At 46.1% G+C, this 26055-nt stretch overlaps 1 protein-coding gene across 1 annotated transcript; it reads left to right on the top strand.

The window, feature by feature from the left end:
- Window positions 1-1871: 1871 nt before the first annotated feature.
- LOC311135111 (cytosolic carboxypeptidase 2-like) lies at window positions 1872-20664 on the top strand (the record flags this gene model as incomplete). Its single annotated transcript, XM_084168991.1, has 16 exons — window positions 1872-1902; window positions 2032-2190; window positions 2486-2668; window positions 2913-3020; window positions 3273-3420; window positions 3628-3760; window positions 3896-4075; window positions 9276-9514; window positions 13674-13901; window positions 14012-14171; window positions 14525-14651; window positions 14895-14995; window positions 15117-15284; window positions 15412-15489; window positions 15619-15669; window positions 20551-20664. The coding sequence occupies 16 exons, from the start codon at window positions 1872-1874 to the stop codon at window positions 20662-20664; spliced, it is 2208 nt and encodes a 735-aa protein (XP_084025117.1).
- Window positions 20665-26055: the final 5391 nt, after the last annotated feature.

Here is a 26055-nt window from a genome sequence, read left to right as displayed (position 1 = left end):
ACCCTGATAACAACCCCCTCTTCCCTGACACCTGGCAGGTCATTACAGACCATTACCAAATGAACAGTGTGTATGATATCTACCTTGAGAGCAGCAGTGCCTGATGAACAGGAGTGCCTCACACCACAAGAGATAATGAATGTAAGAGATAAATTAAGATAATAATGATGGTATGAGCGTTCTAACGTTACCCTTCTTTGTCTGTAGTGATTGACCTTATCTCTTTACCCTTGTTGACACCTGACACTATCCTCTTGACAGTTTCAAGTAGGCCTATACCCTCATTTTATAGTGTGGTTGAGAATTGACCACTCCAGCAAATAACTCAATGAAAATATGTGTTGGGAAAGGGAATCCTCTCTATAGGCCTGCCCACCAGTAGAAATATATACTGTGAAGGTATACTATTCTGCAACAATGGTCGTCTTGGGAGGACAACCTCCCCAGGACTCGTTTAGTTCAGTTTATTAATTCGACCATTTTAAAAACAAGCACACATAAAACTTGACATACATGCACATGCGTAAAACCATCGAGGATAACACACAATAAATTCTGGGACTTATTTCCATTGTGGTCCTCCTATCAAATTACTACTGCCAGATAATCAGTCATTTGTTGTCACCACAAGACATGTTTCACAGTTATGAGATGACACCCAACACCTTCTTACAAAAGCAGCAGAAATGATTAATTGTGCACAAATAATATTGGAATTTTTAAAACACTGCTTTTCTTCCCATATAAGTTACAAAAATGTTAGTGCGCTCATGCAGGAGGATACTTGTTATTTTTTATGTATTATACTGATTGATATACTTGTGATACATGTGATACAATGTAGCCCTTCGTTCAAATAAAACATTGTATCTTTCAACATAACAAGTAGAAGAATGTTGGGGATTTCGCGCCACGTTAGTTGTCATGGTGACCGTGTACTGTAAATGGTGCATTTTCCGCTCTGCAGTCTTCACCTGAAACAACACGCTGCCGATGATGCTATGGCAGGCGACAAGCTTGAGTGATGCATGCGGTAGGTAGCGAATGCACTCACTCAATAATTGCATAGGAAGTATATTGATAACTAGCTATTGTAATTTCACCTAAACCAAACAGTAACAAAGACGTTAGCTAACTAGCTAGCTAGCCTAGCTAACGTTAACGTGCCACTGACTGGTGTGTGTTGTGTTTTGTTCTTTCACAGGTGACTGATGTTGACCAAGTCCTGAATGAATAAAATGTCAGCATTATTTTTGCAATCTTGAATTGTTGGCTAAACCAATTAAACCTAGTTATCACGATATTAATGCATTTTAACGTTACCTGTTGTTTTTTGTTTTTTATTTATACATATTTTTGTTGTAGAAGCTTATTTTGCTCAGTTCATAAGTCAATGAAACCAAACCACCATTCATGATGGGTTATGATGTCACAGGAAGACGTCTGTCAGATTCTAATTAATTTAGCTAGTCTCTGACTTTCTGGAGAGTTTGTCTCATCTTTTTGAATGTTCAACGCTGCTAAATGAGATCAGGCCAGCAAGTTTTAAGTGACGGGGTGAATTTCTGTGGAGTCAGATTGAATTACAGTCTGGCTGGCAGCAGCATACCAAGTAGAGGTATTTTGGAAATCTGCCCTCAAACCACTATGTAAATTGATATTGCAACTGTAAAAAATGTATCCTGCTGGGTTTGCCTGACTCATCTTTACTATGCTTTTTTGAAGCAGACTTCACAGTCATAACCTATATGTGACTATTTCAGAAAGCTATATTCATGATACCAAAAGTACCATGGGCAACAATACAAAGATAGCTACAGGTACACAGATGTAGAAACCATTCTAAAAAGACATGCATCTGCAATGAAAGGATGTATCCTCTCTGCAACAGGCAATATGAGGGTTAGTATGATCTTGACAGCGAGATTATGTAATGAGATTCATGCATGTTTATGAAAGCTTGCAGTCTCGTTGAGTGTGATTACCCTGATGTACATTCAAAATGAGATAAATGATCCTGCCATTCCACAGGATTTAAAGGGGATGACAATGAGATGAGGGACAACGTTCATGGAAGAACATGTCATCGCTCTTTCAGCTACTCGTATTTTGATGATGAAGAGGAGGAGTTGGAGGATGAAGAACAGTTGAAGGCACCTGCAGAGGAGGAGTGTTCCCACAAGAGTAAAGGTAAGATAGAATCCAAGTACAGGAGGGCACATAGCACCAACCATAGCTTGGTTGTTCGTTTTCACTGTCAAAGGTAGAGCTGTAAGAAATGTATGTTTTTTAAAAGTCTATTGTATCATTAAAGTTTCAAAGAACAATGAAACCACTGAATTAACTACATGGTTTGGAAATTACTAACTAACTTTCACCAAACCAATGGAAAATGTAGTTAAACTAGTCATGAAGCTACAAGTATTGTAATTGCTTCCGAAACTGCTCACCATATTGGCTGAAATCCAAACTTCTTCCCACACAGATGTGTCACGTGTTTCTCCACTACCCAGAACCACCCAGGTGGTATTTGAGATCCAATCGGGAAGGGCTGTGCCTCGCCTCAGGGAGCCCCGTCACCTGTACGGTGTGTCTGGACATGTGTCCCAAACCCTGCCACGCTGGCCCCACGAGTGGGAGGTCATCCCGGGGGAAATACAGCATATTGGTGAGAATACTACAGACTAAAGAGAAATGGGAGGTCTCAAGAGATGTATAATCGTTTAGAGGAAAGCTAGACTTTAGACCAGAGTCAAATAAGAGTCAATGTCACATTACAAAAGCACTTCGTGTACTGAAAAGAGATTCAGGAAAAGCTCTCAATCTTAGATCCAAAGAGCACCTTTTTATTTAAATTTTTCACAAAGCAAAGCAGCACTCCCTCTTTTGTCTTCTCTTGTCTCTGTTGTCAGAGTGGGCTCCTCCCTTCCCAGAGCCGCTGTGTGCTCAGATGAACACCAACGAGTGGCTGAGACCAGAGTCTGAAGAGGAAGGCACTGTCGTGTATGACACACAGAGAGGTAACTCCAATCAAGTGTCAGATCTGTCAATCACTGAGCTCTACCACAGACCTGCCTGGGTTAAAATAGTAGGCTGTTTGTTTTGTTTGGAGCGCCAGATGGGAGGACTACTCCATTGATTCCACTGCGCCAGTCAAGCTCAATCAAGCGCACCTGGAAAGAAACAAATGCTATTTGCACCCAGGTCTGCTCATCCCCAGGACACATACAGTGCGTCATGTCTCTTTGTTTTAAATGTCCATGTCTATGCAGATAAGGATAACTACTTCCTGGGTTCTCGTGTGGGGGGCCGTCGCTCCTCCCTGACCGCTGCTGCTGTGTCTCTCTCTGGACCTGATGACATCACTCTGCTGTTTGAGGGACGCTTCGAGAGTGGCAACCTGCTGAAAGCAACAAGGGTGTGAGTACAGAGCATCCATATGAATTGTCAACCCTCTCACACTGTCATTCAAAGTTCTGAGTGAATGAATGTTCACTCACCACCACTTATATTCTGTGTTGTGTGATTCGATTTCAATCCTCTCATGTTGTCACGCATCCTAGTTCTGAGTGAATGAATGTCCACAGTCATTTACATTCTGTATAATGTTATTTCATTTCATTCCAGTGGTGAATTTGATTACGAGCTCTCCCTGCGGACGGACCTGTACACGGAGAAGCACACTCAGTGGTTCTACTTCCGGGTGAGGAACACGAGGGCAGGGGTGCTTTACCGCTTCACCATCACCAACCTGCTGAAGGTAGGTTGTTATCACCATTTTGTCTTTCTTTTCTCTCTTTCTGTAGTAAAATGTTTTACAACATGTTCATGTGACATACAGTAGCTTGACACTTAATAAATAATAAAAATGAATAAATGTTGATTTGATTTGAAGGTGACCAGTCTGTATGAAGAGGGCCAGCTGCCTCTGCTCTACTCTGAGGAGGAGGCCCGTGTCCAGGGGGTGGGCTGGCATCGCGTGGGCCAACAGGTCTCCTACCAACGTAACGGACGCCAACACGCCAATCAGCCCTGCTACTCCCTCTCCTGGACCTTCTGCTTCCCTTATGACCAGGTAAAGGGCAAGAACCACAGTGCTCAACTCTTATCCTCTTGTCTTGTGTAAATCAATGAAACGGTGCTTGGAGCCAACAATCAATTACATCATAAATAGAAAAAAGGGCCAGCACTGACTTAAATCCTTTGTCTACATTCTGATTGTGCCCACAGTTTCAGAAATATGTCTACACATGGTATTCATATTGTCGCAACCCCTATTACTAGCCTGTTCAACCTCTCTTTCGTATCGTCTGAGATCCCCAGAGATTGGAAAGCTGCCGCGGTCATCCCCCTCTTACATTTACATTTTACATTTTAGTCATTTAGCAGACGCTCTTATCCAGAGCGACTTACAGTTAGTGAGTGCATACATTTTCATACATTCTCCCTCTTCAAAGGGGGTGACACTCTAGATCCAAACTGTTAAAGACCTATATCCATCCTGCCCTGCCTTTCGAAAGTATTTGAAGGCCAAGTTAACAAACAGATCACCGACCATTTAGAATCCCACCGTACCTTCTCCGCTATGCAATCTGGTTTCCGAGCTGGTCATGGGTGCACCTCAGCCACGCTCAAGGTCCTAAACGATATAATAACCGCGATCGATAAAAGACAGTACTGTGCAGCCGTCTTCATCGACCTGGCCAAGGCTTTTGACTCTGTTAATCACCGCATTCTTATTGGCAGACTAAATATCCTTTGTTTCTCAAATGACTGCCTCGCCTGGTTCACCAACTACTTCTCAGATAGAGTTAAATGTGTCAAATCAGAGGGCCTGTTGTCTGGACCTCTGGCAGTCTCTATGGAGGTGCCACAGGGTTCAATTCTCGGGCCGACTCTATTCTCTGTGTATATCAATGATGTCGCTCTTGCTGCTGGTGACTCTCAGATCCACCTCTACGCAGACGACACCATTTTGTAAACATCTGGCCCTTCATTGGACACTGTGTTAACAAACCTCCAAACGAGCTTTAATGCCACACAACACTCCTTTCGTGGCCTCCAACTGCTCTTAAACGCTAGTAAAACTAAATGCATGCTCTTCAATCGAACGCTGCTTGCACCCACCCGCCCGACTAGAATCACTACTATCGGCGGGTCTGACCTAGAATATGTGGACAACTACAAATACCTAGGTGTCTGGTTAGACCGTAAACTCTCCTTCCAGACTCACATTAAGCATCTCCAATCCAAAGTTGAATCTAGAATCGGCTTCCTATTTCGTAAGAAAGCCTCCTTCACTCATGCTGCTAAACATGCCCTCGTAAAACTGACTATCCTACCGATCCATTTACAAAATAGCTTACAACACTCTACTCAGCAAATTGGATGTAGTCTATCACAGTGCCATCTGTTTTGTCACCAAAGTCCCATATACTACCCACCATTGTGACCTGTACGCTCTCGTTGGCTGGTCTTCACTACATATTCGTCGCCAAACCCACTGCCTCCAGGTCATCTATAAATCACTTCTAGGTAAATCCCCGCCTTATCTTAGAATATTGGTCACCATAGCAACACCCACCGTTCCAGCAGGTATATCTCACTGGTCATCCCCAAAGCCAACACCTCCTTTGGCCGCCATTCCTTACAGTTCTCTGCTGCAAATGACTGGAACAAACTGCAAAAATCTCTGAAGCTGGAGACACTTATCTCCCTCACTAACTTTAAGCATCAGTTGTCAGAGCAGCTTACCGATCACTGCACCTGTACACAGCCCATCTGTAATTAGCCCAACCAACTACCTCATCCCCATATTGTTATTTACATTGTTATTTATTTTGCTCATTTGCACCCCAGTATCTCTATTTGCACATCATCTTCTGCACATCTATCACTCCAGTGTTAATACTAAATTGTAATTATTTTGCACTATGGCCTATTTATTGCCTTACCTCCATAACTTACTACATTTGCACACACTGTATATAGATTTTATATTGTGTTATTGACTGTACGTTTAGTTTATTCCATACAGTGGGGAAAAAAAGTATTTAGTCAGCCACCAATTGTGCAAGTTCTCCCACTTAAAAAGATGAGAGAGGCCTGTAATTTTCATCATAGGTACACGTCAACTATGACAGACAAATTGAGAAAAAAAATCCAGAAAATCACATTGTAGGATTTGTAATGAATTTATTTGCAAATTATGGTGGAAAATAAGTATTTGGTCACCTACAAACAAGCAAGATTTCTGGCTCTCACAGACCTGTAACTTCTTCTTTAAGAGGCTCCTCTGTCCTCCACTCGTTACCTGTATTAATGGCACCTGTTTGAACTTGTTATCAGTATAAAAGACACCTGTCCACAACCTCAAACAGTCACACTCCAAACTCCACTATGGCCAAGACCAAAGAGCTGTCAAAGGACACCAGAAACAAAATTGTAGACCTGCACCAGGCTGGGAAGACTGCATCTGCAATAGGTAAGCAGCTTGGTTTGAAGAAATCAACTGTGGGAGCAATTATTAGGAAATGGAAGACATACAAGACCACTGATAATCTCCCTCGATCTGGGGCTCCACGCAAGATCTCACCCCGTGTGGTCAAAATAATCACAAGAACGGTGAGCAAAAATCCCAGAACCACACGGGGGGACCTAGTGAATGACCTGCAGAGAGCTGGGACCAAAGTAACAAAGCCTACCATCAGTAACACACTACGCCGCCAGGGACTCAAATCCTGCAGTGCCAGACGTGTCCCCCTGCTTAAGCCAGTACATGTCAAATCAAATCAAATCAAATCAAATTTTATTGGTCACATGCGCCGAATACAACAGGTGCAGACATTACAGTGAAATGCTTACTTACAGCCCTTAACCAACAGTGCATTTATTTTAAACAAAAAAAGTAAGAATAAAACAACAACAAAAAAAGTGTTGAGAAAAAAAGAGCAGAAGTAAAATAAAGTGACAGTAGGGAGGCTATATATACAGTAAAATAAAGTGACAGTAGGGAGGCTATATATACAGGGGGGTACCGTTGCAGAGTCAATGTGCGGGGGCACCGGCTAGTTGAGTGTCCAGGCCCGTCTGAAGTTTGCTAGAGTGCATTTGGATGATTCAGAAGAGGATTGGGAGAATGTCATATGGTCAGATGAAACATAAAAAAATTAAATTAAATTAAAATTAAAATGTGTCTCATATCTGTCCATTGTGACTAGATTTCCTGGACCATCCCTGTATGCAAATTATTTGACAACTATTATTTCAAAATAATATAGATGTATTTATTTACATTTTACATATTGATGCCATAAATCAATGGTACCACCTGTCAATGATTTTAGAAGGCGGGATAATGAGGATTTAAATGGTTTCTCTGTCCAGATCTGTCTACACTGGTAAGATATCCAGACAAAATGCGTGCCTGACTATCTCTGGAGGTGGTCAGGAAGATCTGATCACCATCAGATCACAATGCATCTTTTAATCCTACACCTGTCTAAAAATGTGGGCACAATCAGAATGTGGAGAAGATCAGGACAAAGGATGCATGTTAGAACCAGGTATAAACATGTTACAATATATCAATATCAATATACAGGATATTATTATACTTTTCTTCAAATACACAATATAATGCAATCTATTTACAATACATTTTACATTACATTTACGTCATTTAGCAGACGCTCTTTATTTATTTTTTTTGGGGGGGGGGGTAGAAGGATTACTTTATCCTACTTTATTCCTTAAAGAGGTGGGGTTTCAAATGTCTCCGGAAGGTGGTGAGTGACTCCGCTGTCCTGGCGTCGTGAGGGAGCTTGTTCCACCATTGGGGTGCCAGAGCAGCGAACAGTTTTGACTGGGCTGAGCGGGAACTATGCTTCCGCAGAGGTAGGGGAGCCAGCAGGCCAGAGGTGGATGAACGCAATGCCCTTGTTTGGGTGTAGGGACTGATCAGAGCCTGAAGGTACGGAGGTGCCGTTCCCCTCACAGCTCCATAGGCAAGCACCATGGTCTTGTAACAGATGCGAGCTTCAACTGGAAGCCAGTGGAGTGTGCGGAGGAGCGGGGTGACGTGAGAGAACTTGGGAAGGTTGAACACCAGACGGGCTGCGGCATTCTGGATGAGTTGTAGGGGTTTAATGGCACAGGCAGGGAGCCCAGCCAACAGAGAGTTGCAGGAATCCAGACGGGAGATGACAAGTGCCTGGATTAGGACCTGTGCCGCTTCCTGTGTAAGGCAGGGTCGTACTCTCCGAATGTTGTAGAGCATGAACCTACAGGATCGGGTCACCGCCTTGATGTTAGCGGAGAACGACAGGGTGTTGTCCAGGGTCACGCCAAGGCTCTTCGCACTCTGGGAGGAGGACACAACGGAGTTGTCAACCGTGATGGCGAGATCATGGAACGGGCAGTCCTTCCCCGGGAGGAAGAGCAGCTCCGTCTTGCCAAGGTTCAGCTTGAGGTGGTGATCCGTCATCCATACTGATATGTCTGCCAGACATGCAGAGATGCGATTCGCCACCTGGTTATCAGAAGGGGGAAAGGAGAAGATTAGTTGTGTATCGTCAGCGTAGCAATGATAGGAGAGGCCATGTGAGGATATGACAGAGCCAAGTGACTTGGTGTATAGCGAGAATAGGAGAGGGCCTAGAACTGAGCCCTGGGGGACACCAGTGGTGAGAGCACGTGGTGCAGAGACAGCTTCTCGCCACGCCACTTGGTAGGAGCGACCGGTCAGGTAGGACGCAATCCAAGAGTGAGCCGCGCCGGAGATGCCCAGCTCGGAGAGGGTGGAGAGGAGGATCTGATGGTTCACAGTATCAAAGGCAGCAGACAGGTCTAGAAGGACAAGAGCAGAGGAGAGAGAGTTAGCTTTAGCAGTGCGGAGAGCCTCCGTGACACAGAGAAGAGCAGTCTCAGTTGAATGACCAGTCTTGAAACCTGACTGGTTTGGATCAAGAAGGTCATTCTGAGAGAGATAGCAAGAGAGTTGGCTAAAGACGGCACGCTCAATAGTTTTGGAAAGAAAAGAAAGAAGGGATACTGGTCTGTAGTTGTTGACATCAGAGGGATCGAGTGTTGTTTTTTTGAGAAGGGGTGCAACTCTCGCTCTCTTGAAGACGGAAGGGACATAGCCAGCGGTCAAGGATGAGTTGATCAGCGAGGTGAGGTAGGGGAGAAGGTCACCGGAGATGGTCTGGAGAATAATACAGTGTAATAATACAATAATACAGTGAAGTTGTTATTAATGTCGCCCTTACGACCAGGATACCTGTTACCTGGCCCACTGCTACCCATACACCTACTCCAACCTGTGGGCCCACCTGTCCGAGATCGAGCGGGACCCCCGCCGCTCGCGGTTCTGTAAGGTGCGGACCCTGTGCCGGTCGCTTGCGGGTAACCTGGTTCCGGTGCTGACGGTGACCAACCCATCCCACCGAGAGGACAGGAGTCACAAGCCTGCTGTGGTGCTGACCGCCCGGATACACCCCGGGGAGACCAACAGGTAGAGACCAACAAGTAGAGACCAACAGGTAGAGACCAACAGGTAGAGACCAACAGGTAGAGACCAACAGGTAGAGACCAACAGATAGAGACCAACAGATAGAGACCAACAGATAGAGACCAACACGTAGAGACCAACACGTAGAGACCAACAGATAGAGACCAACAGATAGAGACCAACAGATAGAGACCAACAGATAGAGACCAACAGGTAGAGACCAACACGTAGAGACCAACAGATAGAGACCAACAGATAGAGACCAACAGATAGAGACCAACAGATAGAGACCAACAGGTAGAGACCAACAGGTAGAGACACCCCGGGGAGACCAACAGGTAGAGACCAACAGGTAGAGACTAACAGATAGAGACCAACAGGTAGAGACACCCCGGGGAGACCAACAGGTAGAGACCAACACGTAGAGACCAACACGTAGAGACCAACACGTAGAGACCAACAGGTAGAGACCAACAGGTAGAGACCAACAGATAGAGACCAACGGGTAGAGACCAACACGTAGAGACCAACAGATAGAGACCAACAGATAGAGACCAACAGATAGAGACCAACAGATAGAGACCAACAGGTAGAGACACCCCGGGGAGACCAACAGGTAGAGACCAACAGGTAGAGACTAACAGATAGAGACCAACAGGTAGAGACACCCCGGGGAGACCAACAGGTAGAGACCAACACGTAGAGACCAACACGTAGAGACCAACAGGTAGAGACCAACAGATAGAGACCAACAGGTAGAGACCAACAGGTAGAGACACCCCGGAGAGACCAACAGGTAGAGATCAACAGGTAGAGACCAACAGGTAGAGACCAACGGGTAGAGACCAACACGTAGAGACCAACAGGTAGAGACCAACAGGTAGAGACCAACAGGTAGAGACCAACAGGTAGAGACCAACAGGTAGAGACCAACAGGTAGAGACACCCCGGGGAGACCAACAGGTAGAGACAAACAGATAGAGACCAACAGGTAGAGACACCCCGGGGAGACCAACAGGTAGAGACCAACAGGTAGAGACCAACACGTAGAGACCAACACGTAGAGACCAACACGTAGAGACCAACACGTAGAGACCAACAGGTAGAGACCAACAGATAGAGACCAATGGGTAGAGACCAACAGGTAGAGACCAACAGATAGATACCAACAGGTAGAGACCAACAGGTAGAGACACCCCGGAGAGACCAACAGGTAGAGACCAACAGGTAGAGACCAACAGGTAGAGACCAACATGTAGAGACCAACATATAGAGACCAACAGATAGAGACCAACAGGTAGAGACCAACAGGTAGAGACCAACAGATAGAGACCAACGGGTAGAGACCAACACGTAGAGACCAACAGGTAGAGACCAACAGGTAGAGACCAACCGGTAGAGACCAACAGATAGAGACCAACGGGTAGAGACCAACACATAGAGACCAACAGATAGAGACCAACAGGTAGAGACCAACAGGTAGAGACACCCCGGAGAGACCAACAGGTAGAGACCAACAGGTAGAGACCAACAGGTAGAGACCAACAGATAGAGACCAACAGGTAGAGACCAACAGGTAGAGACCAACAGATAGAGACCAACGGGTAGAGACCAACACGTAGAGACCAACAGGTAGAGACCAACAGGTAGAGACCAACAGATAGAGACCAACAGATAGAGACCAACAGGTAGAGACCAACAGGTAGAGACACCCCGGGGAGACCAACAGGTAGAGACCAACAGATAGAGACCAACAGGTAGAGACACCCCGGGGAGACCAACAGGTAGAGACCAACAGGTAGATACCAACACGTAGAGACCAACACGTAGAGACCAACAGGTAGAGACCAACAGGTAGAGACCAACAGATAGAGACCAATGGGTAGAGACCAACACGTAGAGACCAACAGGTAGAGACCAACAGATAGAGACCAACAGGTAGAGACCAACAGGTAGAGACACCCCGGAGAGACCAACAGGTAGAGACCAACAGGTAGAGACCAACAGGTAGAGACCAACAGGTAGAGACCAACATATAGAGACCAACAGATAGAGACCAACAGGTAGAGACCAACAGGTAGAGACCAACAGATAGAGACCAACGGGTAGAGACCAACACGTAGAGACCAACAGGTAGAGACCAACAGGTAGAGACCAACAGGTAGAGACCAACCGGTAGAGACCAACAGATAGAGACCAACACGTAGAGACCAACAGATAGAGACCAACCGGTAGAGACCAACAGGTAGAGACCAACAGGTAGAGACCAACAGCTAGAGACCAACAGCTAGAGACCAACAGGTAGAGACCAACAGGTAGAGACACCCCGGGGAGACCAACAGGAAGAGACCAACAGGTAGAGACCAACATGTAGAGACCAACAGATAGAGCCCAACAGGTAGAGACCAACACGTAGAGACCAACACGTAGAGACCAAACAGGTAGAGACCAAACAGGTAGAGACCAACAGATAGAGCCCAACAGGTAGAGACCAACACGTAGAGACCAACACGTAGAGACCAACAGGTAGAGACCAACAGGTAGAGACACCCCAGGGAGACCTACAGGTAGACACCAACCGGTAGAGACCAACATGTAGAGACCAACAGATAGAGACCAACAGGTAGAGACCAACACGTAGAGACCAACACGTAGAGACCAAACAGGTAGAGACCAAACAGGTAGAGACCAACAGATAGAGCCCAACAGGTAGAGACCAACACGTAGAGACCAACACGTAGAGACCAACAGGTAGAGACCAACAGGTAGAGACACCCCAGGGAGACCTACAGGTAGACACCAACCGGTAGAGACCAACATGTAGAGACCAACAGATAGAGACCAACAGGTAGAGACCAACAGGTAGAGACCAACAGATAGAGACCAACAGGTAGACCCCAACAGGTAGACCCCAACAGGTAGAGACCAACAGGTAGAGACCAACAGGTAGAGCAACAGATAGAGACCAACAGATAGAAACACCCTGGGGAAACCTACAGGTAGACACCAACCGGTAGAGACCAACAGGTAGAGACACCCCGGGGAGACCAACAGGTAGAGACCAACAGGTAGAGACCAACACGTAGAGACCAACAGATAGAGCACAACAGGTAGAGACCAACACGTAGAGACCAACACGTAGAGACCAAGCAGGTAGAGACCAAACAGGTAGAGACCAACACGTAGAGACCAACAGGTAGAGACCAACAGGTAGAGACCAACAGGTAGAGACCAACAGATAGAGACCAACGGGTAGAGACCAACACGTAGAGACCAACAGATAGAGACCAACAGGTAGAGACCAACAGGTAGAGACCAACACGTAGAGACCAACAGATAGAGCCCAACAGGTAGAGACCAACACGTAGAGACCCAACACGTAGAGACCAAACAGGTAGATACCAAACAGGTAGAGACCAACAGATAGAGCCCAACAGGTAGAGACCAACACGTAGAGACCAACACGTAGAGACCAACAGGTAGAGACCAACAGATAGAGACCAACAGGTAGAGACCAACAGGTAGAGACCAACAGGTAGAGACACCCCAGGGAGACCTACAGGTAGACACCAACCGGTAGAGACCAACATGTAGAGACCAACAGATAGAAACACCCTGGGGAAACCTACAGGTAGACACCAACCGGTAGAGACCAACAGGTAGAGACACCCCGGGGAGACCTACAGGTAGACCCCAACAGGTAGAGACACCCTGGGGAAACCTACAGGTAGACACCAACCGGTAGAGACCAACAGGTAGAGACCAACAGGTAGTGGTTGGGCGTGTCTGAAATGGCACTCTATTCTGTATATCAGGGCTATTCAACTCTTACCCTACGAGGTCCGGAGCCTGCTGGTTTTCTGTTCTACCTGATAATGAATTGCACCCACCTGGTGTCCCAGGTCTAAATCAGTCCCTGATTAGAGGGGAACAATGAAAATGCAGTGGAACTGGCTTCGTGGTCCAGAGTTGAGTGTGAGGGCTCTATACAGTGCACTGCTTTGGACCAAATTCAGATTCCGATTTGTTCATTGCCACACAATCTAAGATAAGTGTTATTTTCATTCCGTACAGCCATGGTAGGATAACTCTGATAAAGTGCCATACTATACATCAAATATACAAACGTACACTTCAAACATGAAATACAACCGACCAACAGCTCCTGGGTGATGAAGGGCTTCCTGAACTTCCTGCTGGGAGACTCTCCGGACGCGGCGCTGCTCCGAGATGCCTTCGTCTTCAAGCTGGTGCCCATGCTGAACCCGGACGGGGTCATAGTAGGTAACTACCGCTGCTCGCTGACCGGACGTGACCTCAACCGTAGCTACAAGTCCATCCTCAGAGAATCCTTCCCTACCGTGTGGGCCACGCACACCATGGTCCAGAGGTATCAATCATTCAACCAATCTATCCATAAATCAGTTAACCAATCAATCGATCAGTTAGACCAATCAGTCAGCCAATTAATCAGTCAATAATATCACGTATGTCCTCCAGACTGTGTGAGGAGCGTAAGGTGCTGCTGTACTGTGATCTCCATGGACACAGCCGTAAACACAACGTCTTCACCTACGGCTGTGAGAAACCCCGGAACGCTGACAGACACCCTCACGAACGAGTCTTCTCTCTGATGCTCAGCAAGAATTGCCCTGACATGGTTAATGACTCTTCCTCACTCATTGTTCTATCCCCCATTAGCCAAGGCCAGGGCCCGTATCCACAAAGAGTATCAGAGTAGGAGTACTGATCTAGGATCAGGTCTCCCCTGTCCATATAATCTTATTCATTCTGATCTAAAAGGCAAAACTGATCCTAGATTAGCACTCCGACTCTGAGACGCTTTATGAATACAGGCCCAGTTCAGATGAAACGGCCGAGATAAGATCACACAATTTAGCTTGATCTGAACTGCCTAGTTCTTTCTCATGTTGGCCGTTGGGGTTTCCAAGATTAAGCTAATCTTCACAAAAGACTGGGCTGCTCAAACATTGTATCTTTGTGTGTCCTCAGTTCTCGTTCGGGAGCTGTAAATTCAAGGTACAGCGCAGTAAGGAGGGAACAGGCAGAGTGTCTCTGTGGAGGCTGGGGGTCCTCAACTCCTTCACCCTGGAGACATCCTTCTGTGGCTCCAACATCGGTAAGGATATCCACCACATCACTGCATCTCTGCCATGTCTCTCTAGCAGAAGAGAGAGAGACAGAGACACAGTGGAGCTAGATTTTGTCTACCAAACTTTAGTTACATGAATGGAAAGGAAACATTTGATAGACTTGTTATAACTAAAGTACTTTACTTGATTCAGAGTAAACTCCACACGTCTCAGGGTTTACCAGTCAGATTCAGTCAGACCAAAGATGTTCACTTTTGGTTTGATTCCAGGTAAGAGGAAGGGGACCCATTTCAGCACTCAGGACCTGGAGATGTTGGGGGCTCAGTTCTGTGACACACTACTGGACTACTGTGACCCGGACCGGACAAAGGTGGGACCAGAACCAGACACAACTGTCTGTAGTCCTGCCGATATCTGCTTGTTCACAGTGTAAGCACAGTATCTATATTGAAGCAGATCTCACCAGTCTCACTGGTCTGTTGTTTCTGCAGTACAGCACGTGTTTGAGAGAGCTACAGGAGATTATGAGACAGGAGGCAGGTCTGCCAATAGACAATGAGCCTACAGATACCTCACTGACTGACCACGAGGCCAGCGCCAGTGGATCCAACAGCTCCCAGACAGACGGACCTCCTGCTCACCTCCAGGCCTTCAACAAGGTAGTAACAGTGGTAGTAACTGGTAGCAGTAGTATTACTGTCTCGCTAACAAAACGTTTCTGTCTGGGTTGGAGTTCCGAAGTGACTAATAACTCACCGGTCTGTCTGTATTCTCTCTATAACATAGATGGTGTCCCGTAAGAAGCTGAAGTCCAAGAAGGAGAGGAACAGATCTCACCTGGTCAGGGTAAGGGAGGAGAAGGGGGTGAGTATAATTAGTGGGATGGTTGGGTCATGCTCTCACTCTGAATATGGACCAGATATGTCCTTTAGAAGTACGGATAGGTTTCCTTTGTTAGTTCGTCTTCATTTTTGCTATTCTTTTACATTACAGGAAAATGGTGTCAAAGGGACGTTGGAGAAAAGCAAATATGTATTGAAGCCTGTAAGTCCCAATGTTTTACACATCATAGGCAATGAAAAGGAAGAGGAACTCCCAAGTACAGTGCATTGGGAAAGTATTCAGACCTCTTCCCTTTTTCCACATTTTGTTACGTTACAGCCTTATTCTAAAATGTCCTCATCAATCTACACACAATACCCCATAATGACAAAGCGAAAACAAGTTTTTATAATTTTTTTGCAAATGTATTAAAAATAAGTATTCAGACCCTTTGCTATGAGACTCAAATTTGAGCTCAGGTGCATCCTGTTTCCATTGATCATCCTTGAGATGTTTCTACAACTTGATTGGAGTCCACCTGTGGTAAATTCAATTGATTGGACATGATTTGGAAAGGCACACACCTGTCTATATGAGGTCCCTCAGTTGACAGTGCATGTCAGAGCAAAAACCAAGCCATGAGGTCAAAGGAATTGTCCGTAGAGCTCTGAGACAGGATTGTGTCGAGGCACAGATCTGGGGAAGGGTACCAAAACATTTCTGCAGCATTGAAGGTCCCCAAGAACACAGTGGCCTCCATCATTCTTGAATGGGAAAAGTTTAGAACCACCAAGACTTCCTAGAGCTGGCCGCCCGGCCAAACTGAGCAATCGGGGAGAAGGGCCTTGGTCAGGGAGGTGACCAAGAACCCAATGGTCACTTTGACAGAGCTCTAGAGTTCCTCTGTGGAGACTGGAGAACCTTCCAGAAGGACAACCATCTCTGCAGCACTCCACCAATCAGACGGAAGCCACTCCTCAGTAAAAGGCACATGACAGCCTGCTTGGAGTTTGCCAAAAGGCACCTAAAGGACTCTCAGACCATGTGAAACAAGATTCTCTGTTCTGATGAAACCAAAATTGAACTCTTTGGCCTGAATGCCAAGCGTCACGTCTGGAGGAAACCTGGCACCATCCCTACGGGGAAGCATGGTGGTGGCAGCATCATGCTGTGGGGATGTTTTTCAGCGGCAAGGACTGGGAGACTAGGATAGAGGGAAAAATGAACGGAGCAAAGTACAGAGAGATCCTTGATGAAAACCTGCTCCAGAGAGCTCAGGACCTCAGACTGGGGTGAAGGTTCACCTTCCAACAGGACAATGACCCTAAGCACACAGCCAAGACAACACAGGAGTGGCTTTGGGACAAGTCTCTGAATGTCCTTGAGTGGCACAGCCAGAGCCCGGACTTGAACCTGATCGAACATCTCTGGAGAGACCTGAAAATAGCTGTGCAGAGACGCTCCCAATCCAACCTGACAGAGCTTGAGAGGATCTGCAGAGAAGAATGGGAGAAACTCCCCAAATACAGGTGTGCCAACCTTGTAGCGTCATACCCAAGAAGACTTGAGGCTGTAATCGCTGCCAAAGGTGCTTCAACAACGTACTGAGTAAAGGGTCTGAATACTTATGTAAATGTAATATTAACTTTTTATTTATTTATATAAATTTGCAAAATATTCTAAAAGGCTGTTTTTGCTTTGTCATTATGGGGTATTGTGTGTAGATTTAATCAATTTTTCAATAGGGCTGCAACGTAACAAAATGTGGAAAAAGTAAAGGGGTCTGAATTCTTCTGAATGCGCTGTACAGTCGTGGTCAAAAGTTTTGTGAATGACACAGGTATTGGTCTTCACAAAGTTCACTGCTTCAGTGTTATGAGATATTTTTGTCAGTTGTTACTATGGTATAGTGAAGTATAATTACAAGCATTCCATAAGTGTCAAAGGCTTTTATTGACAATTACATTAAGTTTATGCAAAGAGTCAATATTTGCAGTGTTGACCCTTCTTTTTCAAGACCTCTGCAATCTGCCCTGGCATGCTGTCAATTAACTTCTGGGCCACATCCTGACTGATGGCAGCCTATTCTTGCATAATCAATGCTTGGAGTTTGTCAGAATTTGTGGGTTTTTGTTTGTCCACCCGCCTTTTGAGGATCGACCACAAGTTCTCAATGGGATTAAGGTCTGGGGAGTTTCCTGGCCATGGACCCAAAATGTTGATGTTTTGTTCCCCGAGCCACTTAGTTATCACTTTTGCCTTATGGCAAGGTGCTCCATCATGCTGGAAAAGGCATTGGTCGTCACCAAACTGTTCTTGGATGGTTGGGAGAAGTTGCTCTCGGAGGATGTGTTGGTACCATTCTTTATTCATGGCTGTGTTCTTAGGCAAAATTGTGAGTGAGCCCACTCCCTTGTCTGAGAAGCAACCCCACACATGAATGGTCTCAGGATGCTTTACTGTTGGCATGACACAGGACTGATGGTAGTGCTCACCTTGACTTCTCCGGACAAGGTGTTTTCCGGATGCCCCAAACAATCGGAAAGGGGATTCATCAGAGAAAATTACTTTACCCCAGTCCTCAGCAGTCCAATCCCTGTACCTGATGTTTTTCCTGGAGAGAAGTGGCTTCTTTGCTGCCCTTCTTGACACCAGGCCATCCTCCAAAAGTCTTCGCCTCACTGAGCGTGCAGATGCACTCACATCTGCCTGCTGCCATTCCTGAGCAAGCTCTGCACTAGTGGTGCTCCGATCCCACAGCTGAATCAACTTTAGGAGACGGTCCTGGCGCTTGCTGGACTTTCTTGGGTGCCCTGACGCCTTCTTCACAACAATTGAACCTCTCTCCTTGAAGTTCTTGATGATCCGATAAATGGTTGATTTAGGTGTGTCACGATCGTCGAACACAGAGGACCAAGGCGCAGCGTGGAATGCGAACATACTTTTATTTTTAATGATCACACGAACAAAACAACAAAACGATACGTGACGTCCTTGGCAATAGACACTAACCAAACACAGAACAAGATCCCACAAACACTGTGGCAAAACAGGCTACCTAAGTATGGTTCCCAGTCAGAGACAACAAGCAACAGCTGATTCACGTTGCCTCTGATTGAGAACCACACCGGCCAACATAGAAACAAATGAACTAGATAAACACCCTAGCACACAAAACACATAGAAACCACACACCCTGGCTCAACATAACAGAGTCCCAGAGCCAGGGCGTGACAGTACCCCCCCCCAAAGGCGCGGACTGCGACCGCGCCAAACATAAACCGAACAGGGGAGGGCCGGGTGGGCATTCCTCCTTGGAGGCGGTTCCGGCTCCGGGCTTGACCCCCACCCTCCCAGCAAACCCCCCAAAGCGCCCCTGGTCCGGTCTGGCCCTGCTGGCCGGAGCTGGACTGAACACTGGTGGAGCGGATTGCTCTAGCTCCGGAGTGGAGCAGCTGACCGGTGCCGGACCAGGCACCGGTGGAACAGGCACGGGCTGTGCCGGACTGACGACGCGCACCACAGGCTTGGTGCGGGGAGCAGGGACGGGCCGGACCGGGCTAACGACGCGCACCATAGGCTTGGTGCGGGGAGCAGGGACGGGCCGAACCGGGCTGACGAAGCGCACCACTGGCTTGGTGCGGGGAGCAGGAACAGGCCGGACCGGGCTGACGACGCGCACCATTGTCTTGGTGCGGGGAGCAGGGACGGGCCGAACCGGGCTGACGAAGCGCACCACTGGCTTGGTGCGGGGAGCAGGAACAGGCCGGACCGGGCTGACGACGCGCACCACAGGCTTGGTGCGAGGGGCATGAACATGCCGGACCGGGCTGGTGACGCGCACCACAGGCTCGGTGCGAGGGACAGGAACAAGCCGGACCGTACTGGGGACACACACCACTGGCCCTACGCGGGGATCAGGAACGGGCCGGACCGGACTGGCAACACACCCCAGTACCTCTCGCCGTGCCTCTACATTCTCCTTCCCCCTGGTGACCAGTGACTCCCGTAACCTGGCGGCCTCCTTTGCCAACCCGCTGAACCACTCTATTCCGGCCTCCTGCTGCCCCGTCGTCCACAGCGTGAGCCCCCCCCCTAAAAAATGTCTGGCCGTCTCTCCTCCCCGTGGGCCAGGCCTCCATGGCTTTCGCCAGACTCTCGCTCCTCTGCTCCCAAGTCCAGCCTCTCTCCTCCTCCCGCGGCTTGACCCAGTCGAGGTTGATATTTTTTAGAGCCCTCTCTGGCGTTGGCTCCTGGACACGCTGCTTGGTCCAGTTATGGTGGGATCTTTTTCCGTGTTTGGTTAGTGTCTATTGCCAAGGACGTCACGTATCGTTTTGTTGTTTTGTTCGTGTGATCATAAAAAATAAAAGTATGTTCGCATTCCACGCTGCGCCTTGGTCCTCTGTGTTCGACGATCGTGACAAGGTGCAATCTTACTAGCAGCAATATCCTTGCCTGTGAAGCCCTTTTTGTGCAAAGCAATGATGACGGCACGTGTTTCCTTGCAGGTGATCATGGTTAACAGAGGAACAACAATGATTTCAAGCACCACCCTCATTTTAAAGCTTCCAGTCTGTTATTCTAACTCAATCAGCATGGCAGAGTGATCTCCAGCCTTGTCCTCGTCAACACTCTCACCTGTGTTAACGAGAGAATCACTGACATGATGGCAGCTGGTCCTTTTGTGGCAGGGCTGAAATGCAGTGGAAATGTTCATTTAGTTCCAGGTAGAACCGTTTTGGTTCCATGTAGAACCCCCACAGAGGATTTTACATGGAACTCAAAAGTGTTCTTTCTACCTGGGACCAAAAAGGGTTCTACCTGGAATTAAACAAATATCCTCCCACTGCCTTTTTTCTAAGAGTGTAGAGACAAGTGGTGTCACTTTCACTCCCTCTCTCTCTCTAGCCCCATACACACTTTTCACAAAAAAATTTACACCAACATTGTGTGGTGTCACCGCTACGGTTCTGTTAAAAAATGTTGTGCAGTCAAGTTCATCAGAAAATATCTGTTGTATTAGCTACAACCATTGTGTCGAATGTGTTGTACATCAGTTGTAGAACCTGAGTGTGTACGGGGCCTCTGTTTGTGTTCCAGTTAAAGGCTCCTCCAGTAGTGCCCAGGAGGGAGCCTCCAAAATGGAGGGAGAGACAACTGGTCCCGCCTGAGCCCAGTCCTCCAGATAAGAAGGTAGTCTATCGTTCCTTCTGAACGGAGAGAAATGCTGTTACCCTGGTTATATTTTTCATCATTCTCTTACCCCCCTCAAGTGGTGTAGGAGAATACTGCGTTCCCACATTCACACTCACAACATGAGATTCATTTGAATCACTGAATGTCCTGATGTGCATGTAACTAAGCGTACTTCTTAAGCATGTGTTTATTTCTGCATCCGTCAATTATTCCTTTATCATGATGATCATGTTCAGAGCATGTATCACCGTCCACCATGCGTGTTTCCTCCAGGTGTCTGTCCTATACTTTGTCTTTGACACCAAGAGGCCGGCCATGACATCGAAGGTAGAACTCTTATTGACAAGTCAAAGCCGAAAACGCTTTGTTTTACACTACAGTACGTAATGTGAATGATTGGCTTGTCTTGGTTTCGATTTTACAGTCGGAGTACCTGCAGCACCTGATGGCTGATTATGTGAGGAGCAGGATGCAGTTTACCCTCAATGGTAGAGTAGGTCTTCTCAAGGTCTTCTCTTCTCCTCCCTTCTCTTCTCCTCACTTCTCTTCTCCTCTCTTCTCCTCTCCTCCCTTCTCCTCTCTTCTCCTCTCTTCCATTCTCCTCTCTTCTCTTCTCCTCTCCTCTCTTCTCTTCTCTTGTTCTATTCTCCTCTCTTCTCCTCTCTTCTCTTGTTCTCTTCTCCTCCCTTCTTTTCTCCTCTCCTCTCCTCTCCTCTCCTCTCCTCTCCTCTCTTATCTTATCTTATCTTATCTTATCTTATCTTATCTTATCTTATCTTATCTTCTCTTCTCTTCTCTTCTCTTCTCTTCTCTTCTCTTCTCTTCTCTTCTCTTCTCTTCTCTTCTCTTCTCTTCTCTTCTCTTCTCTTCTCTTCTCCTCACTTCTCTACTCATCTCTTTGTCTCTCTTCTCTGCCTTCAGTACATTAGATACATATTGTATGAACTTCTCTCTGTAACACCACATACCTGCCTCTCATTACTAATCTGTATCCATCCCATCCTGTCCATGTTGCACTGTAGGCTACGACTGGGGTCCTGGCCAGTGCCCCCAGGCCACCCGCCTGCCCCCCCACCATGTGCCGTCCTTCCTGCGTCCCACCCTGCCCCCCTCACAGCTGCCCCGGGACAACAGAGACGGGGAGCGGCTGCCCGGCCTGGCTAACCTGCCTGCAGGAGACAAGTCCATCAGAAGGCTCTCCCCAGTCCAGTGTAAGCAGAGAGAATAGACAGCATGTTGTTGCTGGTACTGTTAGTGTTAATGTCCCCAGTCCAGTGTAAGCAGAGAGTGGTAGATGGAACTGTTACAGCCATAGAATCAAAATTACTAGAAAGGGCATTACAATTGAATTCAAAGCGTACCAGTCAAATTGCCGTAGTCTGAGATGCTTTTTCCAGCCTCGTTTTCTCTCTCTAGTTTTCAAGTTTTTCTGTTTTAGGTATTGGCATTTCTGCTCTCTTTGACATACTGTATGTGAAAAGAAGCATTATATCTCTTCTAAATTCGTATCTCTCTCTGAAAAGGGAGAGGACCCAAGTCCTATACCGCCCCATCCAGCCTGCAACTTCCATCCAACAGGTAAAGACACATAGTTATTGATTGATATACAGTTCCAGTCAAAAGTTTGGACACACCTACTCATTCAAGGGTTTTTCTTTATTTGTACTATTTTCTAAATTGTGGAATAATAGTGAAGACATCAAAACTATGAAATAACACATATGAAATCATGTAGTAACCCCAAAAAATATTTTATATTTGAGATTCTTCAAAGTAGCCACCCTTTGCCTTGATGACAGCTTTGAACACTCTTGGCATTCTCTCAACCAGCTTCATGAGGAATGGTTTTCCAACAGTCTTGAAGGAGTTCCCACATATGCTGAGCACTTGTTGGCTGCTTTTCCTTCACTCTGCGGTCCAACTCATCCCAAACCATCTCAATTGGGTTGAGATCGGGTGATTGTGGAGGCCAGGTCATCTGATGCAGCACTCCATCACTCTCCTTCTTGGTCAAATAGCCCTTACACCGCCTGGATGTGTGTCTTGGGTCATTGTCCTGTTGAAAAACAAATAATAGTCCCACAAAGCGCAAACCAAATGGGATGGTGTATTGTTGCAGAATGCTGTGGTAGTCATGCTGGTTAAGTGTGCCTTGAATTCTAAATAAATCACTGACAGTGTCACCAGCAAAGCACACACACACCATCACACCTCCTCCTCCATGCTTCATGGTGGGAAGCACACATGCGGAGATCATCTGTTCACCTACTCTGCGTCTCACAAAGACACAGCAGTTGGAACCAAAAATCTCAAATTTGGACTCATCAGACCAAAGGACAGATTTCCACCGGTCTAATGTCCATTGCTCGTGTTTCTTGGCCCAAGCAAGTCTCTTCTTGTTATTGGTGTCCTTTAGTAGTGTTTTTTTTTGCAGCAATTCGACCATTAAGGCCTGATTCACGCAGTCTCCTCTGAACAGTTGATGTTGAGATGTGTCTGTTACTTGAACTCTGTGAAGCATTTATTTGGGCTGCAATCTGAGGTGCAGTTAACTCTAATGAACTCATCCTCTGCAGCAGAGGTAACTCTGGGTCTTCCTTTCCTGTGGCGGTCCTCATGAGAGCCAGTTTCATCATAGCGCTTGATGGTTTTTGCGACTGCACTTGAAGAAACATTAAAAGTTCTTGAAATGTTCCGTATTGACTGAACTTCATGTCTTAAAGTAATGATGGACTGTCGTTTCTCTTTGCTTATTTGAGCTGTTCTTGCCATAATATGGACTTGGTCTTTTACCAAATAGGGCTATCTTCTGTATACCCACCTTACCTTGTCACAACACAACTGATTGGCTCAAACGCATTAAGAAAGAAAGAAATTCCACAAATCAACTTTTAAGAAGGCACACCTGTTAATTGAAATGCATTCCAGGTGACTACCTCATGAAGCTGGTTGAGAGAATGCCAAGAGTGTGCAAAGCTGTCATCACGGCAAAGGGTGGCTACTTTGAAGAATCTCAAATATAAAATATATTTTGATTTGTTTAACACTTCTTTGGTTACTACATTATTCCATATGTGTTATTTCCCGTGTGTTATAGTCCTGTGTAGCTCAATTGGTAGAGCATGGCGTTTGCAACGCCAGGGTTGTGGGTTTGATTCCCACCGGGGGCCAGTATGAAAATGTATGCACTCACTAAAAAAACTGTGAGTCGCTCTGGATAAGAGCGTCTGCTAAATGACTAAAATGTAAAACATTTCATCGTTTTGATGTCTTCACTATTATTTTACAATGTAGAAAATAGTAAAAATAAAGAAAAACCCAAACTTTTGACTGGTACTGTACATAGATATGGATACGTAGATGTACAAATGTTGACGTACCTACAGTAAACATACAATGGTAGACATTATAGATCTGTGATGGTGTGTGTGTGTGTGTGTGTGTGTGTGTGTGTGTGTGTGTGTGTGTGTGTGTGTGTGTGTGTGTGTGTGTGTGTGTGTGTGTGTGAGTGTGTGAGTGTGTGTGTGTGTGTGTTTGTGTGTGTGTGTGTGTGTGTGTGTGTGTGTGTGTGTGTGTAGTCAGGAGAAGTGCAGCACAGCTCAGGGACACCAGTGTAAATGCCACCTATGGCACGACTAGGGCTGAAGGAGGACAGAGCTGAGAGGACAACAACAGGAAGACCAAGGATATCAGAGACAGCCACTAGAACATACATGGGCTTTATTCTCCACAGACAGACAGACGAGCAGCAGATATACCAGGACCTCACACAGTAACCCTAGTTCTACCTGTCCAAGAGCACTCATTAAACGTGCTGTCATTTGATTGTTGTGCAGTTTACAAGCTTTATCTGTTGTTGTCTTGTTTCATTTCACCCAGTTTAACATCTCAATAGATTACCTCAACTAGACAGTCAAATATCTACCAACAAAGCCTATTTGATATGTTATTCTTCTCACGTTAAGATACTCTGAGAGTACTCTAGTACAATACACTCTCCAAGGGTCAGTAGTACAAAGAGATCAACCTACAGTGGGACAGACACCAGGCTGTCCCCATATTCCTAACAAAAACGGCCAACGCAACAAAGGCTGTTATCCATACACACATTGTCACACAAGATAAAACATGGATGGCGGTTGTCCAAGGTGAGTGAAGAGTTAGGAGGTACAGGTACATTACAGGAGGCTGAGGATGCAACAAACTGTCCTTTATAAACAGAGCTGTACACATTTCATCAACAGTATAGTCACTACCATGTTGTGACATGCAGGGTTGGGGTCAATTCCATTTCAATTGAGGAAATGAGCTGAAAATCCGATTCCAATTCTCCCTTTGCTTTTCACTTAATTTTACTTCCTGAATATTTCCTAAATTAAAATTGAATTGACCCCAACCCTGGTGACATGCCAAACCATTGTACCTTAGGATGGATGTATTGAATCTCTGTTCATAGATTGCCGCCACTGCCTCCGGTTGCTGTAAGGGAGTTTGTCTCTGAGCCTGAGGAGCTACCCAGCATGTCAGCAGGGATGGAATGGCTGTTTCTGCGACCACCCTGCCCCATATTCACCCACCTGCGGACCGACTCACACTCAGCCGCCTGTTTCCAAAGGTGAGAGGCATTTCATTAGCCTGGTCCCAAATCCGTTTGTGTTCTAAAAGTAACTTCAGCATGCAAAACAACTGACTCAAACGAAAAGTTTAAATTGATTAATCAAATTAATATAATGACATTTCTATTAAATTCCTGTCTGAACACAATGGAATTTTAATTCCAGTTTACAATATATAAATAGTCAGGGCAGATTAGTGCCTGACAATACAACAAGTTTAACATTAAAACAATAACATTTGACCCCCTTTTTATCCTATATACAGCACATGCCATTCTGTTCCGGCAAAAATGAAACACAAAAAGAAGAAGGGGAAAGTAACTGGAGAAAGAAACAGATCGGTAAAACACCAACATAACAAGACTACATCGGGAACCTCACCGATGAATGTGAGCTGATGCACTGCACTGCAATGTAATGCTATGTACTGTATTGATGTTCATATTCAGACTGTATCAAAGTTATTTTAACATTGTTTTCTTATTGATCAATTGTTATAACTGGACTACGATATAAAGCTCATGATAGGATTCTCACATACAGGGAAGCACAAACATACTGTAGGTGCAAAAATCCTCTCACTTGTCCACAAAAAAGCACTCGATTCACAAGAGTAGAAAGAAATGATTTTAAAAAGATCCCCCCACCACTAAATAGCAACCAGGCGTTTTGCCTAGTCTCTTGTCTCTTGTGACAGATGAAACATAAATAAAATATACATTATTTGAGTAGCTGGCCAGCACGCACACAATATTTGTTTAGAGAACATTCCACTCCTTGGTCTATCCTGGGT

The sequence above is a fragment of the Coregonus lavaretus genome (genome assembly GCF_964263955.1).
Source record: "Coregonus lavaretus genome assembly, chromosome: 9".
NCBI classification, from domain to species: Eukaryota; Metazoa; Chordata; class Actinopteri; order Salmoniformes; family Salmonidae; genus Coregonus; species Coregonus lavaretus.
Note: the sequence above shows the minus strand (reverse complement) of the source record. Positions and strands in the feature narration are given on the sequence as shown.